Source organism: Macaca fascicularis, chromosome 9, assembly GCF_037993035.2.
Source record: "Macaca fascicularis isolate 582-1 chromosome 9, T2T-MFA8v1.1".
Taxonomy (NCBI): domain Eukaryota; kingdom Metazoa; phylum Chordata; class Mammalia; order Primates; family Cercopithecidae; genus Macaca; species Macaca fascicularis.
In genome coordinates this window covers 32,235,389-32,261,710 of record NC_088383.1, presented here as the reverse complement: position 1 = coordinate 32,261,710, position 26,322 = coordinate 32,235,389, and the positions used below count along the sequence as shown (strand labels likewise).

The following is a 26,322-nucleotide window of genomic DNA, read 5'->3' as shown; positions in this document are numbered from 1 at the left end:
GAATAGAAATAATAGTATCAGAGGTATGATGACAGAAGTGCAGGAGCCGAGAGTCCTAAAGGCATCTAAACCCAGGCTTCCCTGAAATGACCTGAAGCATGAGATGTGGAGGATTAAGGATTTCAGGAAGAAGGAGCAACCTGTGAAGAGGTTTTGTCAACTCTGACCTCTCCAGAAACATTTAGCCACAAGAAAAATCCATAATTTAGTGGAGACTGTCTAAAACATTTAGTGTTACCCAAATTCAGCTCAAGATGAATCAAATGCAGGATGACAACGTACCCCATTTCACAATTTTCCAAAGAAAATACTGATAATGATGAAAAGAATGACAGCAGTTCAGGCTTGTTGATGCATTTTATTGTGAGATGGGGGGAGTCTGGTAAAAAACTAGAAAATGACCATGATGTAACAAGGAACTTAAAAATGAAGAGTCAGATCTGTAACTTACATACATGAATACAGGAACAAATTGGCACAAAATGTTAAACATTGTTCCCAACACTGTTTATAGAAGGTAATCCTAATTTGGCTTACTAAGGAAATGAGAGTTTTATGGTTAGGCTAATTTCTTAATAAAACTGCAGAGCATCATGCTATTAGTCACACAGTGAATTTCAAAATTTAAGTTTTATATTAAAAACTGGGTAAAGGTAAAATGACTTGATTGTAGTTGTAAAACTAATACATTCCCATTTAAGTTCTGTTCTACAGTCCAAGGCAAGTATAAATGTTAACATAACACTGTTAAATCAAATCTCAATGCAGGAGAACCAATTGCATCTCTACTTTAAATCTTATCAACTTTCCAAATTTTCATACTAAAATATATTATTGTATTAATACAAACTACAGTATTATACACTACACTGTGTAATAAATAAAGAAATATAAAAATAAGACACATAAATATAAAAGTTTTCTAAAACTAAAAGTACATATGTCAGTAAGAAGGGTATTAATACTGCCAGGTTTGAAGACATACAGTACAAAAATGTTGCACAGATCTATAAACTAAAAGAAATAAAATAATACTGATAGGTAAAAATCAGCTAATGTTGTTAATAAATTGGGTCCATAATAACTAACATTTGGAAACAGTTATGAGTCAAATAACAATGGCATGTCCATGTCTGAAATGCAAGTACATGGATAAAGCAGATTAGAAAATTTCCCTTTCGTTTCTGTAGAGAAATTCTGAAAGTCAATTAACATAAAATCAATACTGAGGAACTGAAGGGATGAAATATCCCAGTGTTTCAGTTTCTCTGACAGAGTCAGTGGTTTTAAGTTTTATTTGGGAATTTTGATACAACAAACAAATCAACAAATGCTAGTTATTGTAGGCCACACATTGGATGAAGGCGGGTTAGAGCCTTGAAAATACTGAGAAATGGCACTTACAGCACACAGGTCTTGCTTAAGGCCAAAGGAGATACAAAGCTTCATGTCATATCCTTCATATGTTACCACATATTCAAACACAATCACAAACACTGATTCTGACGATTTTGCTGTCCTTACCAGATTAACACTGTTAGTCCCTGCAATCAGAACTCAATGGCAATCTTTTGAACTCCATTTTAAACCACATGAGTAAGAAAATTCAGTTCTTCTATCAGCTGCTTTCTTAAGGCTAACAATACACTTTAAATGATAATACGCTCTACTAAGACATCTAAATATTAGAAATTACTACCTTCTAGATTGAATTTATAAAAGGTAGTTAGCACGGGTTGGAACTACATTATACTTCTCTGTGAAGGGAATTTTGTAGTGCAGAAGTTCTCACATTTTAAAAAACATAATAAAATACTGAAGCGGATTTAGCATATGTTTACCAATAAAAAATTATAAAATTTCTCCCAATTGTACAGCTTAAGAATAAACCAACATAAGAGTGATAATTAATACTGATAAAACAATGCCAGATGCATATCTAATTAATCAGCTTCCTTTAACCTCTCATATCGTTGCTCTCTGAGTCATTAAGGTTTTCTCATCTGCTGCATGTTACAAACTTGTTCCTAACTTTGAAAACTGCATGAAAAATTACTAGGTCTGAAGTTCAGGCACACCCGGATTTATTTTGTGTGTGTGTGTGTGTGTGTGTGTGTGTGTGTGTGTGTTTTTTGTATTTTGTATTTTTTAGTTTTTACTTTACACAGTAGTGAACAGGAATCACAGCATACAGGTTACTGTGTTTCCATGAAAAGCAAGGATAATATTGAACAAAATTCATTATCAATTAGAATTTATTTTCCTTCTAGAAAAACGATCAGGCTTCATTTGTCTTTTCTTCAGACACTTGCTCACTACTCTCGCTTACTTTTTGTCCTAAGCTGCTTGCTTGACTTTCAGCCCTGTCATCCTTCATCAGACCTTCAGGTTTTGCTGCTTCTCCCTCATTCTCTGCATCTTCTACCTCTTCTTCTTCCGCTTCTTCTTCCTCCTCCTCCTCTTCCTCATCCCCTTGTGGTTTTTCACATTCTTTTTCTTCCTGCAATTCTTCCATCTCTTTATCTTCCTCCTCTTCCTCTTTTTCACTGTCTTCATCATCTTCCCTTGTCAAACTCTCTCTCTCGTCCGAGTCGCCCTGTGAGGGAGATGCCCTGGCACCCACATGCTCATTCGAGAGGATTTCAGGCCCTGCCTCTTCCTGCTCTGTGCTGTCACGTTCTTCCGCTTCTCTCTTACAGTAGGAGTAGCGATGATTCATGTGTTGAGAATAAGACCCAGAGTGTGAGAAGCGCTTTCCACATTTGTCACATTGATAGGGCTTTTCTCCAGAATGTAATCGCATGTGTTCAATCAAATGATGTTTGTGTTTAAATGCCTTTTTACAGATTCCACACTCATGAGGTCTTTTACCTGCAAAATAAGAATTCTGTTAAATAAAATGGTGGTATTCAGCAAATAAAATCCTTACATGGTTTTTGGGGTACTTCAGGTTGTAGAAAGGGGAGGGTTGTTAGTTTCATTTTTAAAATATTTCCAGGTCCCAAACTCTTTGCAATATAATACTGCAATTTGTTCTTTGCATTAAAAAAGTAGTGCTCTACACTCTGTTGTGCAGTTGATTAGGTCAATGGGAGCTATATGAGATTGAAATGCCAAAAATACAAGCATCATGACGGCGAGGTGGAAAATGGGCCAAGTGCAGCTGGGAGTAGATGTCTGGTAGTGAGTGAGCACGGTGAGGGCAGGCAGGGACAGACGTGCTGCTCACCTTGTGTTCTTCATTATCACTACCAGTAAGGTCCCTAAAAAGTCATTTTTTTTTTTCCTAGTCACAAGCTCTGCCCCCAATGAAATGTTAATGTTTACGATATACTTTTTATATATGATAAAACTCATAAATATACATTGTATATGCTGAGCTTCTTTAGAAAACCACAGCCATTGTAGTATCTCAGGTTTTTTTGCCCCCTAAGAAACAAGTTTTGGCCCGTGAGGGCAATACTGCCCCTCCTGAGAATGCATGGGCTAGAGGAGTATTGCTGCGCAGACACGAAAAGGACTGGCAACAACAGATCACAGTCAGGATCGAGAATGTCCAATGTCAGAGCTATCAAGCAGGTAACACTAACAAATGCAGAAATGATTTTTAATTTTAGAAACAGTGTAGTTTTTCATATATATTTTTCACTTTGATAATTGCTAATATTTAACTTTGCCTGAAGAGGAAGGGGATTTTCTAACTTTTCTTAGATCTCTGAGAACCAGAGGACTGAGTTACAAGGGGCTGGTTTTGAGAGGTGTGACTTTCTGTTATGTAACACTAGTTTTTAGCTCCAAGAACCTCCCAAGTGTCACTGTATGAATCCACAGATTGAAGAAGGAAAAAACAATTTTATCTTTTCTCACAAGAGTAAAAAATACACTGAAACAGTTTAAGAATATGAAAGATAAATATGGATACTATAGTCATAATGGCTGGTAGTGGGGGCAGGGAAGAGCGGGTAGGGGATTAAAGAGCTCAGGATGAATCCAGCCCCTTCTACAGCAACCCATGTTAGAGAGACACAGGACTGTGCTGGAGCCAGTTTGTACTGGCTGGAGAGTCTACTGCTAAATTTTCAGGAATTCTGCAAGCTGATTGATATCACATTCAAGTTTGAAATCCACCATGATCGGAGTATTTATGCCGCAAAAAGCTGCAAACACCACAAATCAGGGCTTCCTCACCCTTCAGAGAACCAGGTGTTAAAATTTATCAGTACTTCACTGATGGAAGGAATGAAATAGGCCGGGAGTTGGCAACTATTTTCCGTAAAGGGTAGTGAGTATTAAAAGGCTTTGCAGGCCAAATGGTCTGTGTAGCAGCTTCTCAATCCTGCCATTGTAGAACAGCATGAAAGGTGACATAGACAAAATGTAAATGAATGGGCGATGCTGTCTTCCAACTCATTTTATTTAGGGACGCTGATATTTGACTTTCACATAATTTTCGTCAGTCATAAATACTCTTTTCATCTTTTTCAATCATTTAAAAATGTAAAAACAAAAACAAAAACGACCATTCTTACCTCACAGGCCTTAGAAAAACATGGGTATGCTCGCCTTTGGCCTGTGTGCTATAGTTGCCATCCCTGAGTCAATCTAAGGAGGCATATTTTGTGGCAGAATTACAGGATCTAAGAATTACAGGATCTTAGAATCTTCTAGTCCAACCTCTTAGGCAGAACTTCTTACTTAAAACAAAAGATCTTGACTTGCCAGGACAGCTTGCTGCACACTTATGAAGAAGCAGCTTTTTCTTTTATGAAGCCAGATCCTGTCTTCCTATGACTTTAGTCCACTGGTCTCATATTTTTTATTAATGGATACTATGTACTGTTTTTATTAATATAGCGTAAGTTTGCATTAAATGAATGTGGACGTAATAAATGCTGTGTCAGCTTAAAGGAATTAAGTCATGGAAAAAAAAAAAACAACAAAAAACAGATGAAGCAAAAAACCAAAAGGCCCAGACCTTAAGTACTAGGTAGAAGTGGGCAAACAGGTGAAAATGGCCAGATCAGAGAAGTAAAAAATAAGAAAATTAACTCTGGGTTGAGCGTGGTGGCTCATGCCTGTAATCCCAGCACTTTGGGAGGCCGAGGTGGGTAGATGGCTTGAGCTCATTAGTTCAAGACTAGCCTGGGCAACATGGCAAAACCTGTCTATATAAAAATTGGCCGGGTGCAGTCGTATGTGCCTATAGTCCCAGCTACTGAGGAGGCTGAGATGAAAGGATGGCTTGAGCCCAGGAGACGGAGGTTGCAGTGAGCCGAGATGAAGACTGCGTGCCACTGCACTCCAGCCTGGGTGACTAGAGCCAGACCTTGTCTCAAAATAAAATAAAAAAAAAAAAAAAAAAAAAGAAGAAGAAAGAAAATTCTAAAACTTTAGTTTTTAATTTTGCATCTTCCAGTATATCATATCATGGACACTTTTGAATATGTTTGTGTTCACTGACATACCTGTGTGTTCATATTTATGTCTCAATAATGAACTACTCTTTTGGAATATCTTATCACACAAGTCACAAGCATACATTCCATTTTCTGTCTTCCGCATTTTCTTTTTGGGTGGTGTAGAATCAGAGTCATTCTGATCCTCTACATTTGATACTCCTTCTGAGCTAGTATCTTGTCTTTCATCCTAGAGGAAGAAAGGTGTGAGAAAATTTAATTTAACATTAAAAGATAAACAAGAGATATACATAAAAGTATGAGATAAAGAACTACTTTAACTTATACTTTTATACTTTCAAGGACTTGACCAAAGCAAGTACACTGATCCTCACTGCACATGCGCCCCAAGGGTGGGACCAGATCACAGGTGGAGGTGACAAGGACAAGAGTGAGGTTGGGGATAACACGGTCAAAACTATAGCAAAGACATATACTCAACTGGTACTGGAAAGAAAGCAAGGACACCCAAAAGAAAACATGTAAAATATATAGTAACAGAGTTTATCTGGTTTCATGTAAATCATTACTTTACGAGAAATTTGCAGGTTTTAACTTATTAGTTTGCTAATTAATCACTCATTACTAACCGCATCAGTTGCCTTCATTTTTTCATTCTGGGTTTCACTAAGCAAAAGTTAACATTCTATTTTTAAAACCTGGTCTTTCAATTGTATCCTCCAGAACTTCAGGGTTCTTTAACCTCCACGGTCTCTTTGAAAAGAGAGGTGTGCTCTACCACTTGTCTAAGGAGCAAGATGGAAAAACAATGCAGGAGGGTCTTTTTAACAGAAATAATTGCTAGTCAAAATGAACCTTTAGAATTCCAGGGCGATAAAAAGAAACTCCAGGCAGTCTCATGGAGATAATTTTGGGCAGCACGTTCTTATGTAAGCCGAATAACCCTGCAGGGAGCCTGTTGTGGAACTGGGTCCCCTAAGATCTTTCTACCTTATCTAGAGTGTTCCATGCCATTGCCTCAAACCCACAAATTTTCTAAAAGTTGAAGGTTTTTCACAATATTTCCTATGGCTTTATGAGGCAAGAGAAGTGCAGCCATTTGTTCCTGTCACTTGTGAGTGGCCCCGGTGCTGAAGTAACTTGACTATCACTGCTATTTGATCTAGTCACGTGACATGTGATTCTATATGAAATGCTAAGGATGGCTCTTTTTCTATTCAAAGGCATTCAAAGTGTTCTGTACACTAAAAATTTAGAGGAATTCAATGATCATGTAAGAAATTTTTTTCAAGAGTTATCACAAATACAGGAAACCCAATCAGTAGCAATATTTAAGGGAAAAGCAGCAAATACACGTTTGAGCAGGATATTGAAATTATTATACTTACAGAAAATATTTGCATAAAATATCAAATTTGTCTCTAGTATTCATTTGATTCCATCAGAAATTGATGGAAAAAATGGGAAAACATCAACATCAGTGACATGGAAAAAGTCTGGACAATGAGGCATACAATAGCTCTATCCAAAACTATTGTGGGTTTTGGGGTAAGACCAGTTCAAGGGTTCTTCCTGGACAGAATAAACACTGTTCTCGTAAACACTAGTGATAGTTAAGGAGGAAAATGCATACATATTTTTAGGTTCACAGCCACACTTCCTCATATACATTATGACTGAACACTGTTTATGCACAGTTCATAAAATGATCAGTAAATTCACAAGATGCGTTCTTTGTATACTTCATTCCTGTTTAATTAAAACCTTTTATAAACAGATGTATTAGTATATAAAAGTGATAGATAAGTTTGCCTGGTATGAACCTGTGAATGGGAACATATTTTCATTTATTAATGACCATAATCAAGGCAGAAACTATTACTAATTCAGGAATTTAGCTATACAAACAGAAACCCAATTAGTGAGTATTTCAATTTTGTTTTTTTATTTCTAACTTCAAACAGGTTTTTAGCTGAGACTTATAAATCATCTTTCACAATAGCATAGCATTCCAAACTTCAAGCTGGTAACAATACCCTGGATTAGCAAACAACCAACTGAAGACATCACACCAGAAAAGTTAAAGCAGACATTGATCCTTTTAAAAATGACCTAGTTGGCTCTACAGGACTGATATTTATTAGACAAACTTAATTGAAATTAATCAAATGGCATTTTACTAGCCAGGTTCAGGATTGGGGGTTTTTACCTGATTTCCATTTGGCTGGATCACTTTCAAGGGTGGTTCTTGGACTGCAGGGCTGACTGTAGTTGAGTATGTGTATGCCACCTGGGGAATCAGAATCGTTTGCTTATTGGCAGCTAGTGCTCGTAAGCATGGAACACTGTTCTGGTCAGCAATGGCCACGATTGTGGGTAACTGGGCAGTGACTGTAGGTATAGCGATATTTATGGGGTTGGCACTTGGTGGGATTACATTTACAACTGGTTCTGAGTCTGTAACACAACTGTCCTTTTGTGGCTCCTTTTTTGCGCAAGACAAGTTCAAGGGTTCTTCCTGGACAGAATAAACACTGTTCTGGTAAACACTAGTGATAGTTGACCTTTCTAATAATTCTCCCTGTTGCTTTGGTAGTGAAAGATCAAGAGGTTCTACTTGTGGCTCTTCTTGTGCACCCTCAGCTGTGTACAAGTAACCCTGTGTATTTCTGGATGAGGAAAGGTTTAGAGGTGATGGGGATGGTGTACTACTTCTGGAACCATTGGTGGTTGATCCCACTGGTAAAACTGGGGAGTTAGTCATCTTCAAAGGACTTTGTAGGTTTACTGTGCTGTCCTGGGGTTCATTTGCATTTGCAGATTGAGGCTGATCATTGTTCTTGGAAGGGATATTTACTTTGCCTGGTTCAGGAGAAGATGGTTCAGAAGACTGCACTGAAATCTGTCCAGCTTGCATCTTTTCAAACCACTTTTTTACTACATCCAGTGGTAGGTTTACTGAATCAGCAATTTTTGAGAGCTCTTCTGCACTTGGTTGTGCATTCAAAGCATAATATGCTTTTAGGAGAGACAAGAGGTTCTTTAAAGGTGGCTGACTGGGAGATAAATTGCCATCTCCAGTAGCTGATGAAACAGAGGACTCAGGTTTCTCAGCTTCTGCTGCAGGGAGTGGAGGAGGCTGAGTAGGCTGCTTTAGGTCATAGTGCTTTAATTCTGGAAGTGCATTAATATCTCCTGGACAATCATCACACAGAAGACAAGTGCTATCATTCACCCCCCCTTCAAAGCTTTTGTCCTTCTCAGACTTAACAGTAAGATCTTCTGGTAACTTTTCACTTTTACAACTGTTTGTAGCAACTGGATTTTCTTTTTTTAAATTTTGAGGAACAACTTGAAGTTGGCTAGGCTGCTCAAGACTATAGTTGATGATAATTTTGGTTGTTCCATCTTGATCAACCAAAGGAAGACTGATGGCTGAAATAACAGAATGGCCACCTTGTTGTATGGGTGAAGCATTGATTGTTTCTTGTTCTTTGGATGCAAGACTGGCTTGATTATTCTCCAACACTTGTCGTATTACATTACCATCTACTGCCACTTTAAGTACATTCTGAATATCACTTAAATTGATACTTATGGGAGACACCAAACCAACTGTTGGCAGAACAACAGCTTGCACCACGCCCTGAGGAGAACTGGTTGCCTGTAATGGGCCACCACCAGTGAAAACCCCATTTTGTAAAGGGGTTGAACAGTTGATTCCTGAAGCAACCACTATGGGTTTGAATTCATAATCCACAGGTTCAGTTTTAATTTGGTTAACAGCAAGCTGTTCCTGGAGGGGTTTATTCTCTATCTTTTGCCGTATCTGTGGTCGTGTGGGACTGCCTGGTGATGCTGAAAGAGACGGTGAAGAGCACTGAGATGTCTTGAGTCCTGTTCTTGGTCGCCCATTCACAGGTATCAAGCTGATACATTTCTTACTGCTTATGTGTGAGCTATAGGAGCCAGAATGGGAAAAGCGTTTCTTGCAGTTTGGGCATTCATATGGCTTCTCTCCTAAACAAACAAAAAAATTATATTCACTGAATTATTACATATAAATTTTTATGTATCCTCATTTCCCTAAAACAAGCGATATCGATTTTAAAAAGAAGACTGCCATGCATGCTTGTGAGAGAATTTTATTTAGAATCATCCTTTTAGCTTCAAAACCTATATAAATGTGATGAACGCTAGTAACTTAGTCTCAGGTACATGTCCTGCTAACCAATCATGGAATCTTCGCAGCACATGTGTATAATATTTCTGCCAACCTTTGTAACTTCAAATAATTCTCAAGTACCAAAGGTAATTACATTCTACTCTTTCAAGTATGTTTTTTCTTATTCCGTTTCACCAACCTATATCATTTTCTATATTTTACTTTATTCAACAATCTGTAGGAGAAACATTAAAGAAAAATAAGTAAAATGTTCCTTATGACTTAACAAGTATGAATATCTATCTTTGATTAATAAAAATTCCTGTACCCATAGGGCTTCCTTGAAAATAGTTTTTCCCTAATGGGAGGAAAACTTTAAATATAAGATATTCTATAAGCATTGGCTTATTAAACTGGAATGTATATACCCCCAGGATAAACACTGTAGTGGGTATCAAAGCATCTTGGAGTTTCAATTTTAGTGACAGTGGGTATGATAAAACATTATTTTTATACTAAAACAGAGAAAAACACATTTGTGTGACTTGCTAGGAAAAGCCATGCACTGTCAAAGTAGCCTTGGCTTGCAGAGGCTTCCCTCAAGCTGCTTCACTAGACTCTGTGGGGTACAAGGCATTTATTCTCCTTGGCTGTTAGGGACACTTTGGTAGAAAATTTTGAAAGCACTGAGCTAAATGGAATATTTTCCTACAAACCTAATATTTCCTTTGAGTTTTAAGTTATAGTTATAGTTCGCTAATTTATAATTTAAAGGTTACAGACTTCTCCAGTAAGGCAGAAGCCTCTGAGGCTTGTTTGCCATTTATCCCTTGCACCCATCAAAGCACAGGTTGCAAAGATGCTCATTAAACCTTTTTTGGATGAATGAATGCCTAATTGTTGAATGATGAGATGTGATGAGATGTGATGTCTACTAAGTATGAAAATAAAACTCTCCACCTCGTGTTCTTTTTAAGAATTAAAATGAAAGCAGTGAGGAAGTCAACTTAAGCCCTACTAACAATAGCTTCAATAGTAACTTCAATGCTAAAATGTGTTTAAAATGTGAGTTATATTTTCTAATAAATATGATTATTTGAAGAATCAAAAATAAGAATTGGAAGAGATTTAAGAAGCCCTGTAGTACAGCCTCCTTTTCAATGAAGAGTTCATTTCATATCATTCTTGACACTAGCTCATCTCTGCTTGAGCTTCTTTAATAAAAGGGGAGTTAGGTCCTGCTGGACAGCCCTGCACAAGAGGGTCCTGTCTGGTTCTGCTGAGGTCCATGGATTTGGGTTCCAATCCTGGCTCTATCACATACTATTTTCTTAAGCTTTCCAAGCCTTAGTTTTTCAATGTGCAAATGCAGATACATTCTCATTGGACTGTCATAGGGGTCATATGAGATTATATAGCAAAACTCTTAGTATGCTCTCAACAAATGCTAGTCACTTTTTAAAAAGGCAATTCTACTAAGAGACAGGCTGAGTTTCAGCCAAAGTCGGCTTGCTATGATGCCTAGTTCCCTATCCTAGTTTGTCCTTCTGATGCCACACAGAACAAGTGTAACTTTTCTTCTCAAGTCAAACCTTCAAATGGATCAAGAGCTGCTTTATGTATTCTTAAACTTCTCTTATGTAGGTTAAATATAGCTAGGTCCTTCAAACATTCTGCACAGGATGTGGTTTTTAGAACCCTTACCTGCTTGTTAACCCACCTCTGGAGATTCTCCAATTTATCAATATTTTTCCAATGCGATGCCTGGAATAGGATTCAATTCTCAAAATATATCAGACAAAAGTTTCCAGTGGGGGTAAAACAAGGAATATACTCTAGTATATCTCTATTTTAACACTTTTAATTACTTGATAACATTTTTACATGAACTACATGCTTATTTTCCTTCTAGAGACACAGACTTCTAGATAATACAGACTATTTCATTTTTTAAAACAGGGAGACAGAGAAGAATGGTAGGTGAGGGAATGACTATGGGTCAGGATGACTACATCACAGCCCTAGCTTTGCCATGTACTACCTGAGTGACCCTGGACAAGTTAATTAAGTCCTCTGAGCCTCAATTTTCTCATTAGTAAAAAGAAGAAAATAATAAAATCTACTGCATAGGTTTATCCTGTGGACTATATGAATGAATGCATACAAATAACTAACATGTGGCTGTACATAGCTAAGGGTCCAATAAGTGCTAGTTATCATTATTATTGTTAAAAATTATCTTGATATTTTATCATTGCCAGAAAGAAGTTTACACAACAATTATTCTAAAGCTAAAGTCACTATATTTGTTATAAAACTCCTTGTTTCTAGCTTCATAGCTTTATAGTTTATAGCTTAGGCATATCACCTAATTTATCTATCGAGGTTAGGGTTTACAAATAGTTTAGCCTGAAGGTTACATCAGGAAGTTTTACTACTCAACGTTTGGTATGCTATGTATAATGACTTTTTTTTTTTTTTTTTTTAATGGCTGAGGTGGGTGTTTGGCTGCATCTGATATAAAAATTTTCCAGGCAAAAATTACTAAGACCACGGAAAATTATTTTTGGGGGTGGATCACAGCCATGTGCAGGTGTTCTTTTGTCTCTAATCTGAGTGGAGGTCTGGTGGCCTTTTCCTCATGAGAGCTCAATTCCTACGTGAAGAATCAACTAATTATCAACACACATGGTTCGGCATAGGGTCATGATCAAAATTTTTTGGGTACCAGTATTTAGCAACAATATAGGAAATTTTAGGGGGTATAATTTTGGATCCTGATTCTTAACATCTTTTAAAAGTCATGTGAAAAGAAAGTTATGGAGGTTTCCTAAAGGATATTCAGCTCATCCATTATTAGATACTCCAAGCAGAACTTTTCAAACTAATTGTGGTGAACGACCGATTGGTTTTGTTTGGTTCTTTTTTAAGTTTCCAATCTACTGTGGACGAATATTTTATAAAATATAGTAAAATGTCTCAAAGTCTTGGTATAATAAATGCTAAATGCTTACTCTCATTTTCTGTACTTATCTCTTCAAGAATGAGTAACACATGGTTTGCGACTGGTACCAACCCTGAGCTGACACTTTGGGTAGCCTTTGCTCAAAAATCTTCTCTTGGAATAAACCAGACCATCAGAGAGCTGTGTACTTGAACTGTATCTACGTGGTCACCCTGGAGCAATGCTTTTCCTAAATCGCACTTTGGTGATCTATGACTGGCTTCTATTGAATAATCTGATTTAAAAAAGAAACCCTATCAAATTCTCTGCTGTGTTATTTTAAGAATATTTCTGAGGATTACATAACTTCTGTTTTGTTCTTTTCTCTTTATGTTGTTCCAAGGAATAACATTTTCTATGGACTTGGTATCAGGAAGGAGTAGTCCTTTTTCTAGCAACTGATCTTTTTTTTTACTTACAGACACCCTGGGTCTTGGTTACTGATTGTCGTTTTCTTACTTCCTAAACCTTAGAGCTTAATTTGTGGTCTACTTCCAGCATACGTATGGCATTTCTCAGCATTCATTTTTTCCCCCACCATTTACTTCATGTTAGTCTTTCTTAATTTTTCTTACATATTTTTAAATTAAAATTACTTGCTATGGTAAAGGTATACAAGCTTCACATTCGATGTTTCAAAAACAAGACAGAAATAAGTACATAATGAGTGGACAGTGCAGAGTACAGTGGGAGCTTTGTGTTCCATGATCTGGCCTAAATTTGCATTAGCTTTTGAGCAGTAGCAGCATACATTCAGCTCATATTAAGCTCTGGGCCATTCAAATTTACTACTTGATTGAGACTGATTTTTAAATACCAATGCTTAACTTTCAACTTCTTACTTCTAGACCAGTATTTCAATCCTTGTTCTGATTTATACTTCCCAACTTTGTATTATTTATAGATCTGATAAATTTTCCTCTACGACTGCACTATGACAAAATGAATATGACTCATTATATACATGAATCTTACTGTTAGCTTTATCTTCCTTCCTCTGCCCTGATTTCAACATTTAAAAATCCCTCTTGAAATTAGCTATATCTCTATTAACAACTTTAAATCATCTCTGGTAAGAAGGTAGGTTGTTAAAATATATTATTATTGATAAAAACTGTTCAATAGCATAGGAGCTAAGAAATAGGATATTGTGGCAGGCTGCAAAAGACAACCTCTACTTTTTAGAAACATTAATCAATGTGTGAAAATAAATGTTTTGGTAAGGATCTTGGTTTGAGCATTTTCAAGTGGTAACTTCAGCACATTTAACACTGAGGGTTAGCTTTAATGAGCAATACAGTAAAACTTTTAGAAATGCAGTTCCAAAATAAAACATACATATCACCAACTACGCTTCACAAAGCTATCCAACTATACTTTTTTTGTAAGAAGATGTTTGTAAAATGTAAATGTCAATACATAATTTTCACAAAATAAGCAATGTGTGAGCACCCATAATTTCCCATTCATGGTTAATAATTTTTGCATTAAAATTATTTAAATCTAAAATAACATATCAAAATTTATTAGATGAACAGATTTCATAGCGCATCATGGGATGCTAGAGAGTTTTCCTTTTGTGCTTTTGTTCAAGTAGAGTCTCCAAAGAAATGTAAACATAGCTCTCTGTTTACTCTGAGTTCCTAAAATAGACACAACACTTTCATCACATAATAGTATTAACCTTGTAAGTAATATAGAGAATGACATGGAATAGACAGGTGAAGATGGTGGGTGAGCACATTTTTCTTTTAGATTCTCATTAATGCTGTAATCCTTTCACCCCCTCTCATTGCCTCCATATCATCTCTCCAATATTTTCTAATCTTGAGTTCCATTTCTACTTCTCTCAAATAAAGGACATCCTTCACTTCCCTATTTTCTTGTGCAAATCGTATCTCTATACTCTTTTCCATTCCCCTGTTAATTGTGCAAAGGAGGCAATGACATTTACATTCATCAGAAAGTTAACGTGTTTTCAGGTTGTACTTACTAAAACATGCTATATTATCTTCTCATTAGGAAATGTGGAGTATGTCATACTATATTAATTTGATATACTTTAATCAAAGGTTAAGACTCTAATAAAACAGAAAATAAACATACAATTTCTCCCTATTAGTGTATGCCAAAAGAAATGCAAGGAGTTTCTGATCATGTACGTAGATCACATGTTACGATATTTATTTATTACCACATATGCTGATATTCAGGGTGTAGAAAGAAAAAAAATATTTACCACTGTGAATTCTTAAGTGCTCTTTTAGGTGGTGTTTGTATTTGAAAGCTTTTCCACACTCAGTGCACTTGAATTTACGATTACACCCAGACTGCGTCACATGTCTCTGTAAGAAAAGAATTGGTATTTTATTTGTAAAGCAAAAGATTTTTAGACTAAAGAACATCCAATCTGCTAAGAGTAACATTTTTGTGAGCCTGATGGTTGTTTTGTTCCTTAAAGACCTCAAATTGCAGCAGTCACAAAAATCTACCTCTTGAAATTACTAGCAGTTGTAGCAGTCACAAAAATGTAACTCTTGAAATTATTACCAAAAAGGATAGTGACAGTGGGGACAGAATTTGATACAGAAAAATATCAACTTTCTAAAGTATCTAAAGTATCTAAAGTATCTAAAGAGTTCATCCTTTATTAAGCAATATTCAAAATTAGCAAAAATAAAGTAATATATACTTTGCTAGGAACTAGAGGTTAATTTGTTTGCATTCCAATTTATAGATATAGAAATCACATCCACAAATACTGAATAACCTGTTTAAAACTCACTCAATAGAACAAGGTCCTGAAGAGAAGACAGGCTTTTCCCTGTACTTTATCCTGTCTTTTCCATTTGATATTTCCAAAAATGTACTTTGATGATTAAAAAGATACTTCTAGTTTTTTTCAGCCAAATGGGGATTATTATAATAGCTTTCTGTCTGGTTTATCAAATTCCCATTTTCACATATTTCAAATGTATTCTTCACACCTAGATTAATCTTACAAAAGCACTGCTTGAATTGAATTCTATCAACTCCTGCTCATAAACCGCTGAAGGATCTCCACTAATCCCTCAATAAAGATTCTGAGTCTATAGATTCCAAGATTTTAGTCCCTGAGTTTCCAAGATGATTTTTCACCAGTTTTTTATGACAAGTCCATGTCTCAGTCATTTGCGAGCCATGGTTTCCTGCACACATATTGCTCCTCTTTATCTTTTGGCTTTGGCTTACGTAATTCCTTACTCCTTCACTGTGTTTTCCCATAATTTTGACTACTAAGATTCTACCCATCCTTTAACGGCTTAACTCAACTACTGCTTCATGCTCTCCCAACTGGAATCTCCCTTCCTTTGCCTTTTATACAGGAAGGAAAGAGAATTAGTACTTACTTTGAATCAGGTCCCACTTCATTAAAACCCATGACTTAAAATACCAAATATATGGTGACAACTCCCAAATTTTTATCTCTAAACCTCTCCCCTTAACTCCAGACTTTTACAACCTACTGCTTCTTTGATATTGCCAGTTGGAAGGTGATAGAGATATGAAACTTTACATGATTAACACCAAACTCTTAATTTCCCTCCTACAAGCCAGCCCCTTCTCTAGTATTTCCCATCTCTGTGAATAGCACTCTCATTTATTTGGTTATAGCTTAGGCCTTAAACTTTGGAGTTATTCTTGATTACCCTCTTACTCATATACCCTCACCCAATCCATCAGCAAGCATATGAACATATTCTGAAGCCAACAATCTTATTTATCTGTCTGCCACCAAACTCTCTGGCCTAGATTACAGCAAAAGCCTCTAAATGTTCTCCCTGCTTCCGTTCTTGTCTCTCTTATCTATCATCCAACAGTCAGTGTTCCCCTAAAAATAAAAATTAAAAATTCCAGGATCCTTGGCAGGCTTCCCCACTGCACTTGAGAATACAATCCAAAGTCTTTATCTTAGCCTACAAATCGGCCTATAATATGTAGCCCCCAGCGCCTCTCTGGCCTTACCTTTCTCCCTTTCACACTGGCCTCTGCTGTTCTCAGGGTGTGCCCGGCAGGTTCTGGCCTCAAGGCTTTCTTACGTTTCACTGTTTCCTCTGACTGGAATGCCCTTCTCCAATATTCCATGACTGGCTTCTTAACTGTATTCAGATGTCCCATTCTCAGAAAAGTCTCCCTTCTCTGTGAAACCTAGCAGCTTTCATCATTTTCTATCCTCTTATCCTGCTGTATTTTTCTTCATAGTACATATTATTTTATTTCTGTTTTATATAATCTACTAATGTATGGTCCCTACTATCAGGGACTTTTTTTTTCACTACTGTGCCTTTAACACCCAGAAGAGGGCCTCACATATAAAAGAAATGCAAATGTTTGTTGAATAAATAAGTTAGTAAGGCTTGAAAATGCTTGTTAGTCACAGTATGATTCTCAAGGGCCAACAAAATACACATTCTACCTTTTAGTTTGCTACCTTGCAAACTAAATTGTTTCCAACACCTGTTATATTTCCTCACATTACTGGTCCCCATATTTATCACAGCTCCTTCCTGACCTTAGTCTGACCCACAGTTTATATGTAAATCCTACCACGTTTGCACCCACTGGAAAAATCATCATAGAATTGGTTTTCATGCTCATTAAATATTTTGGAGTTTGTTTTTATAATGGCATCTTCTGCTTTCACCACCAGTTCAATCTGTCCTCTCCTTTTACGATGGCCCTTGGAGTAGAGGGAATACGGTGGCAGCAGCTCAGGATGGGTCTGCTTCCTGAATGTCACGTGAGTAGGCTCTTTCCCAAGCCTTGTCTACACCGTGGCCACATCAGAGCGCTAAGGTATAAAACATACTCTTCTGCTGGTCTGTGTCTGATAAGACTCATTAATAGGGGCACTTAGAAGGAGACGGTGTTTGCCTTCAGTCATCCCTTCTCTGTATTAATTTCATCCTTCTCTTGGAGCTTTTACCTGTTTCAAGTGCTCCTTCATGGGCTTATGGACCATTAACCTATAAAATCTTGGTTCTATTCTCCCTGATTGCCACCCTCTTCTTCTTATCTTGTTATCATGAGTACTGTTGCCAAAGTACTAAGGAAATAGGTTGACTCTGCTCAGTCATTCTTTTTCTGTTACAATTTTTTGTTGTTGTTTGTTTGGCCTAGCCATCACCTTAGCAAATGGTCTAACTTGTTCTCTATGGGATATGTGACACATATTAGGTACATCCATAGGACAGAGTTCAGGTATGTAGATATACATCATTCTTTGATGTAAGAAACTGGAAATATGCCCTAACCCTAACATATACGCTCACAAACCCTGTGTGGTTGAAAATTTATTTAATTTTTAAAGTTACAATTAAGGCAATATTAATTTCATTGTTGATGGTTGATAGTTATGAGGACCTTGTAAAAGAACAACTGATAAAAGCTTTCTTGACTTTAATCCTAAATATAGAACCAGCAATTTAAATGTAACTTACAGTTAAAAAACAGTCTTGGTTTATGCTCTAAAAACTGTGGCACAGTGACATAGAAATAGAATAAACCATATAAAAATTGAGTTTTCAGAATAAAAAAATCTAAGCTTCAGATTTTTAGAGGAGGCAACTCCCTTTACTATGGCAGAAAAAACAAAACAAAACAAAACAAAAACCCACAGTAGTTTATACTGAGAATAAATAGTAACTGGTTCAAAGAAAATTAAACTTTTAAATTTGACTTTCTTGTTAATTTGGTTAGTAAAATGTGGTTTATATAGTCAGCATTTATTTTTCCTACACTGAACATTTTAATAGAATGCAATTTAAAATCTTCTAAACTTGAAGAATTATCTGTTATGGCATAAGCAAAATAATTAAGTCAAGATGGAAAGGGTCTTATCTGAAAAAAATGCTGAGTTACCTCTAAAATAACGTTCATATGTGGTTTTTAATCTCAGGAATGACCGGATAACTCAAATAAATAATCACTTTCACTTTTATAAGGCTGCAGATATAGCACTGTTTAGTACATTCTTTTAACGTTTAAATATATTAAAATCCTTGCCTTCCATTGAGGGCTGAGTTGTCAAAATCTGGAAAGTTAGTGAACTCTCAGTCATTGCACTTACTTGATCTCTTCCTGATTTATGTGATGTCATGTGACGTTCAAGTTGGGTTCTGTATGCAAAGGTGTAACTGCACAGGGAGCAACTAAAGTTATCTTCGTTCTTTTCATGACGATATTTAATGTGTTCTTTCAGAGAGGTAAAGCGTTTATAGCCTCTATCACAATATGGACAGGTGAGTAACTGTGAAAATGCATCTGGTGTTCCTGTAAAAGAAAGATCATATATTTTAAACTTAAAACATTCAGAATATATTACCAAAGTTTCCACTGACTCCCTATGCTATGTTCCAGATATTGTGCTACCCATTTCATATTTGATCCTCAAAACAATACAATGATACTCACCTCTATTTTATAAGAGAGAGAACACTGGTGCCCAGGAAGGCTAAATAACTTAAAAGAAAAGTCACAGAGCCAGAAAATGATGAAGTCAGGGTTCAGATACGGGCTGTCTGACCTTCAAGTCCCATATTTTTCCCTGAACCATAATTCTTCCCTTTTGTCATGTGATTAGCCAGAAAAGAAAACAAAAGTAAAATTAGAATGTAGGTTGCCTTTGTAAGTGTATACAGATTAAAGGGGAATTGTGCTCTACAACAGGGTCTACTGGTAACAATGGTATGTATCATTATTTATTTAAGGTTTATTCCTCTGATTTTGAAAATGAAACTACCAAGTCATTATCATCAAAGAGGAAACAGTACACAGACTGTTTCCAAGAGCCCCTTGCAGGTAGGTGTGGCCACAGGACTGAGTTCAGACCAAAAAGGAAGTGTGTAAGGTGGGGAAGGAAAGACTGATGGGGGCCAGATCTAGGCCTGCTACATAAACACATCCCATGCATGACCCTGCTTATAATTTCCCCTATTGAAATACATTGGCAAATCTGCTATATAACTGTGTATGTATGAATATATATAGCTTTTAGAAAACAAAAGCATTCTGAATATAGTTTACTGAATGAACTTTATTTTTACACTTGGAGCTGTCTAAGCCTGACAATCCTAAAATGTAGTGTTTTGCCAATTAATACTATTAAACTAAGAGTAGTTTTCCATATTTGATATTTCTTCAATGAAATAAGTTACTAAGTGATATCTTTTTGTAAATTCATCTCTATTTTCATTTTGAATTCACTATAGAAAAACAAACCACCAAAGATAATTTCATAAAATCTCCAAGTGCTTTCTAAACATATACTCCTTTATTAAGTCCATATAAATCAAATGTCTTGCTCAAGGACCAGCTAGCAAATAATAGACTGAGCACCTGAATGTTAAACAGTTGGTCAAACATGTTGAGAGAGGGGCTTCAAGATGGCTCAATAGAGGCATCTAGTACTCACCTTCTCTACAAGGAAAAACCAAAATAATGAGTAGATAATCACACTTCACATAGATCATCTAAGAGAGAACACTGGAATTCAACAGAAAAGTGATAGGAAACACCTCAAGTAAGGAAGAAGGAAGTGAAGCAACCTGCAAAGGCTCTCCAATGCAGGGAAAGAGTAAGTGAGAGACCCCCAGGGGTCCACATTCCCACCATGGACTCCTGCAGTCCTAGCCATGGGAGACCCCTTGACCATTGTGGGCTCTGAGACTAACACAGGGAGGTACCTGGAGGCCACATGACAATGCTGCTCCGGAGAGGGAGCTTATGCTGAATCTGTATATCCCCTGAGTTCTAAGTAGCTACAGCACAGCACTATTTTGAGAGCCCAACCCCCAGCAGACTACATCCTGTTCTGGGACCCAACAGCTCCTTCATCTTCACATGCCTGGAGCCCCTCTGACATACCTCCCTTCACAGCCACCACTGACGCTGGTTGCGGCTGCTAAGGCTGAAGTGCGAACCATTGAAAGTGACCATATTTCCCCCCAGCAGAGGAGCTGCAGACATTTTTACATGCCCTGAGGACAGACTTCCCAACAGACTGCTGCCACTGTGAGCTTCCACCACTGGGGACAAAGTGCTAGCCACTGGCAGTGACCCCAATTTCCTCAGCAGTTGAGCTGCCATGCATTTATAAGGGACCTGAGGACAGGCTACCCCATCACAGCTGCTGTCTGGGGCTAAAGCACACATTTCCCAGCTCCCTCCCTATGGCTGCTGCCACTGAGAGCAACCTTGCCCTCCCCAGTAGGAAGGCTACAGTGCAAACACTGATGTCCTTACCTGAGCACTCTGCTGGTGGCCTGGGATCATCCTGCCCCTGCCATGATAGCCAGTGCCTACACACACCACCAAGGGGCCTGACGACAGGTCCATCTGGCCCAGCTTACCTCCTCCCCAGTTTCCGAGGCTATTCAGGGACCTGGGGGATCACCCAGCCCAATCCAACACTGTTGCCACCTGAACACTCCTCCTGGAGGCCTGAGGTTGGGTCCACCCAACTTGCTACTATCACCACAGCTGGCATCCTCCTGCATGCACCACCAGTAGGCTTGGGAACTGACTCACCCAGCCCATTGCAGTCACTGCCAACACCAGCGTGAATCACTAGGGAACCAGGGGGTTGTCCTGCCACTGCTACTGCCATTGACCAAGTGACATGCACTGCCCAGGAGCCTGAGAACCTGCCTACCTGCCCTGCTTAGCACTGCCACTAGCAGCACCCAAGCAAGCCACCTGGAGGTCCAAGGATCAGCCCACCTGGACTTGCTAACACAAGGTGTCAGTGAGCCACCCTGTGGTCTAAGGACAGGTACCATAGGCCCGTTACTACCACGACTAGGACCCAAGGAATGTTCCACCTGGCATCCCTGTCCCAGCCAAACTTCACCTCAGCCTCCACTAACAATTGCACCATAAGCCAACAAGGAAATCACAGACCCTACTCACACTACTTATAATCAGATATATCACACAGAAATACACTACCACATATACCCAGAATCAAAGCCAAAGTGCCCTACTCAACCAACGAAAGCAAATCCAAAAAACTAGAATAACTGACTATTATACCAGATGTGTAGATATCAAGGTAAGAACATAAGAAACATGAAAAAGGAAAGAAAATGACAGCTCTAAAAATACAGTAATTATCCAGCAACAGATTCTAATCAAAATAAATTTATGAAATCCTGGTAAAAGATTCAAAATAATGATCTTATAAAAGCTAAGTGAGATACAAGAAAACACAGAAAAGCAACACAAAGTAACCAGAAAAACAAATCAGGATATGAATGAGAAATTTACCAAAGAGGTAAGTTTCATAAAAAAGAACTAAACAAATTCTGGAATAGAAGAATTCATTAAATGAAAGACAAAAGATATCTGAAAGCTTCAGCAATAGACTAGGTCAGGCAGAAGAAGAATTTTAGAACTTGAAGACAGGTCTTTTAAAATAACCTAGTAAGAGAAAAAGAGAATTAAAAAAATGAACAAAGCCTGCATGACAGTAAGAAACTATAAAGCAACCAAATACTCCAATTTTTGATGTGTTATAAGGCAAAGAGGAAACAAAAGGGATAGAAAACCTATTTAATGAAATAATAGCCAAAAACTTCCCAAGTCTAGCAAAGGATTTAGACATCCAGATACAGAAAGCTCAGTGAATCCCCAAACAGATACAATTCAAAAAGATTTTCTCCATGGCACATTATATTCACTGTCAAAAGTAAAAGACAAAGAGAGATTCTAAAAACAAGAGAAAAGTGTCCGATCACTTGTAAGGGAACCTCCATATGACTAACAGCAGTTTAGCAGCAGAAACTTTATAGGCTAGAAGAGAAAGAAATGATATATTTGTTCAAAGTATTGAAAGAAAAAAACCCTGCCAGCCAAGAATCTCATACTCAGAAAAATTATCCTTCATAAATGAAAGAGAAATAAAGTCTTTCCTAAACAAGTAAAAGCTGAGAGAATTCATGACCACTAGACTGGCCCTACAAGAAATGTTTAAGGGAGTCTTATCCCTGGAAGTGACAGGAAAATATCTACCATAATGAAAACACATGAAAATATAAAACCCACTGGTAGAGCAAGTACAAATAAGAAAGAGAAAGAACTCAAATGTTACCACTACAGAAAACTACCAAACCACAATAATAATCAGTAAGAAAGGAACAAATGATATACAAAACAACCAGAAATAAAAATAAAATGACAGAAATAGGCTCTAACATATCAATAATAATAACCTAAATGGATTAAATTTTCCACTTAAAAGATACAGATTGGCTGAATGGATAAAAACTATAACCCAGCTATATGCTGCCTACAAGAAATTCATCTCACCTGTAAAGCTACATATAGAGTGAAAGTAAAGGGACAGAAAAAGATGTCCATGCAAATGGAAACCATAGTGAGCAATAGTAGCCATAATGAGATAAACTCCTAAATCCAGTAAACAAAACAGTATAAGGGGACAAAGAAGGTCATTAAATAATGACAAGAGTCAATTCAGTAAGAAGATATAACAATTCTTAACATATATGCACCCAACACTGAAGCACCTGCTTATATAAAGAAAATATTATTAGATCTAAAGGGAGAGAGACTCTAATACAATAATAGTTAGGGACTTCAACACCCCTATCAGCATTAGACAGATCATGTAGAAAGACACTTAACAAAGAAACACTGAATTTAAACTGCATTTTATACCAAATGGACCTGAGACATTTACAGAACATTTCAACCAACTAAAGGATACACATTCTTCTCATCAACATACAGAACATACTCTAGACTGTATGTTGGGACACATGACAAGTCTCAAACAAATTTTTAAAAACCAAAATCATATCAAGTAGCTTTAGACCACAAAGTAAAACAACTATAGATTTTAATAATAAGAGGAACTTTGGAAACTCTACACACACATGAAAATTAAACAACATGCTTCTGAATAACCACTGGGTCAAGGAAGAAATAAGGAGGAAATTTTAAAATTTCTTTAAATGAAATTAAAATTAAAATTTATTTAAATGAAAATGAAAATCAAAACAGAACATACCAAAACCTATGAAATATAGCAAAAGCACTACTAAGAGGAAGTATATAGCAATAAATACCTACATCAAAAAATAGAAACATTTCACATAAATAATCTAACAATGTGCCTCAAGAACCTAGAAAAGCAAGAACAAAGCAAACCTTAAGTTAGTAGAAGGAAAGAAATAATAACAATCAGAACAAAATAAATGAAATGGAGACTAAAAAACAACACAAAGAACAAAACAAAAAGTTGGTTTTTTGAAAAGGTAACAAAACTGATAAACCACTAGCTAGACTAGAAAAGAACACAGAAGATGCAAATAAAAAATGAAAAAGAAGACTTACAAATGAAACCACAGAAATACAAAAGAGACAATTATGAACAACTATACATGAAAGAACAAAAAAACCTAGAGGATATGGATATTCTGGACACAGACAGCTACCAAGATTAAATTCAAAAGAAACAGAAAACCTGAACAGACCAATAATGAGTAATGAGATTGAATCCATAATGAATATCTCCCAACAAAGTAAAGTCCAGGACTGGAGGGGTTCGCTGCTGAATTCTACCAAACTATCAAAGAAGAACTAACACTAGTTCTCCTCAAACTATTCCAAAAAATTGAAGAGGAGGGAATTCCCCCTAATTCATTCTGTAAGTCCAGCACTATCTTGATACCAAAACCAGAAAAAGATGAAACAAAAAAGGAAAACTATCCAGGTTAATATCCCTGATGACAATAGACACAAAATCCTCAACAAAATATTCACGAACTAAATCTAACAGCACCTCAAAAAGATAATGCAATATGATCAAGTGGGATTTATCCCATGGATGCAAAGATGGTTCACCTGCATATACTAAAGGCCATATATGACAGAACCGCAGCTAACTTCATACTGCATGGAACAAGCTGACAGACTTCCCTCTAAGAAGTGTAATCAGAAAAGGATTTCCATTCCTTCACCACTCCTACTCAATACAGTATTGGAAGTCTTAGCCAAAGCAATTGGGCAAGAGAAAGAAATAAAAGGCATCCAATTTGGAAAAGATGTCTAACAGTCTCTCTTTGCAGACTATATGATCTAATATCTAGAAAAACCTAAAGACATGACCAAAAAACTCTGCAATCTGCTAAATAAATTGAAAGTTGCAGGATACAAAAATCAACATAAAAAATCAGCAGTGTTTCCGTACACCAACAATGAACTAGACGAGAAATAAATCAAGAAGACCATCTCATTTATAGTAGCTACAAAAAAGTAAAATACCTAGAGATAAATTTACCCAAGGAGGTGAAAGACCTCTTCAACGAAAACTACAAAATATTGATGAAAGAAACTGAAGAAGACACAAGTAAATGGAAAGATCAGAATTAATTAAAATTCTGATCTCATGGATCAGAATTAATTAAAATGATCATATTGCCCTGAGCAATCTACAGATTCAATCCAATCCCTATCAAAATATCTATGTCATTTGTCACAGAAGTAGAAAAAACAAACCTAAAATTTTTATGTAACCACAAAAGAACAATATAGCCAAAGCAATCCTGAGCAAAAAGAACAAAGCTGGAGACATTGCACTACCTGACTTCAAAATATAATACAAGGTACAGTAACCAAAACAGCATGGCATTAGTATAAAACAGATACACAGACCAGTGGAAGAGAATAGAGAACCCAGAATTAAATCCACATTATTAACAGCCATTTGATTCCGACAAAGGCACCAAAAACTTACACCGGGAAAAGGACATACTCTCCAATAAATGGTGCTGGGAAAACTGAATATTAACATGTGAAGAATGAAACTGGACTCCCATCTCCACCACATACAAAAATCAACTCAAGACCAATGAAAGACTTAAACATAAGACACAACACCATAAAACTACTAGAAGAAAACACACAGAAAACACTCAGGACATTGGGGTAGGCAAAGATTTTATTGCTAAGATCTCCAAAGCACAGGCAACAAAAACATTTGACAAATGGGACTATATTAAACTAAAAAGCTTTTGCACAGCAAAGGAAACAACAGAGTGAATATCTGCAAACTACTCATCTGACAAGGGACTAATATGAAGAATATATAAACTACTCAACAGATTAAGAAAACTCAAATAATCCTATTGAAAAGCAGGCAAAGGACATGAATAAACATTTCTCAAAGGAAGACATACAAATGGCCACAGATATATGAAAAAATGCTCACCATCACTAATCATTAGAGAAATGCAAATCAAAACCACAATAATATATCATTTCATCCCAGTTAGAATTGCTATTAAAGACAAAAACTAATGAATGCCAGTGAAGATGTGGAGAAAAGGGAACTTTTATATATTATTGGTGGGAATGAAAATTAGGACAGTCACTGTGAAAACAGTATGGAGATTTCACAAAAAAACTAAAAATAGAACTATTATATGATCCAGCAATTCCGCTACTGGGTATTTATCCAAGGGAAGTCAGTATATCAAAGAGATGCCTGGATCTCCATGCTTATTACAGTACTATTCACAATGGCAAAGATATGGAATTAACCTCAGTGTCCATCAATGGATGAAGAAAATGTGGCATATATGCACAATTTAATACTATTTGGTTATAAAAAGGAAATATGTAAACAAATGTTGTGGATATGACAGAATACTTCAAAATGCTTTATTAGCATTTAA

At 36.7% G+C, this 26,322-nt stretch overlaps 1 protein-coding gene across 28 annotated transcripts in view; it reads right to left on the bottom strand.

Moving 5' to 3' along the window:
* Positions 1-338: 338 nt before the first annotated feature.
* ZEB1 (zinc finger E-box binding homeobox 1) overlaps positions 339-26,322 on the bottom strand; it is a 185,057-nt gene continuing 159,073 nt past the window's right edge. For all 28 annotated transcript variants that reach the window (XM_065520501.2, XM_065520506.1, XM_074001343.1 and 25 more), the window contains 5 exons: positions 18,696-18,898; positions 14,826-14,931; positions 7,627-9,437; positions 5,466-5,646; positions 339-2,871 (listed from right to left, as the gene is read on the bottom strand). In XM_065520501.2, the coding sequence (XP_065376573.1) occupies positions 2,279-2,871; positions 5,466-5,646; positions 7,627-9,437; positions 14,826-14,931; positions 18,696-18,725 (2,721 nt within the window). In that variant the 5' untranslated portion in view covers positions 18,726-18,898 and the 3' untranslated portion in view covers positions 339-2,278. The remainder of the gene's footprint in view (positions 2,872-5,465; positions 5,647-7,626; positions 9,438-14,825; positions 14,932-18,695; positions 18,899-26,322) is intronic.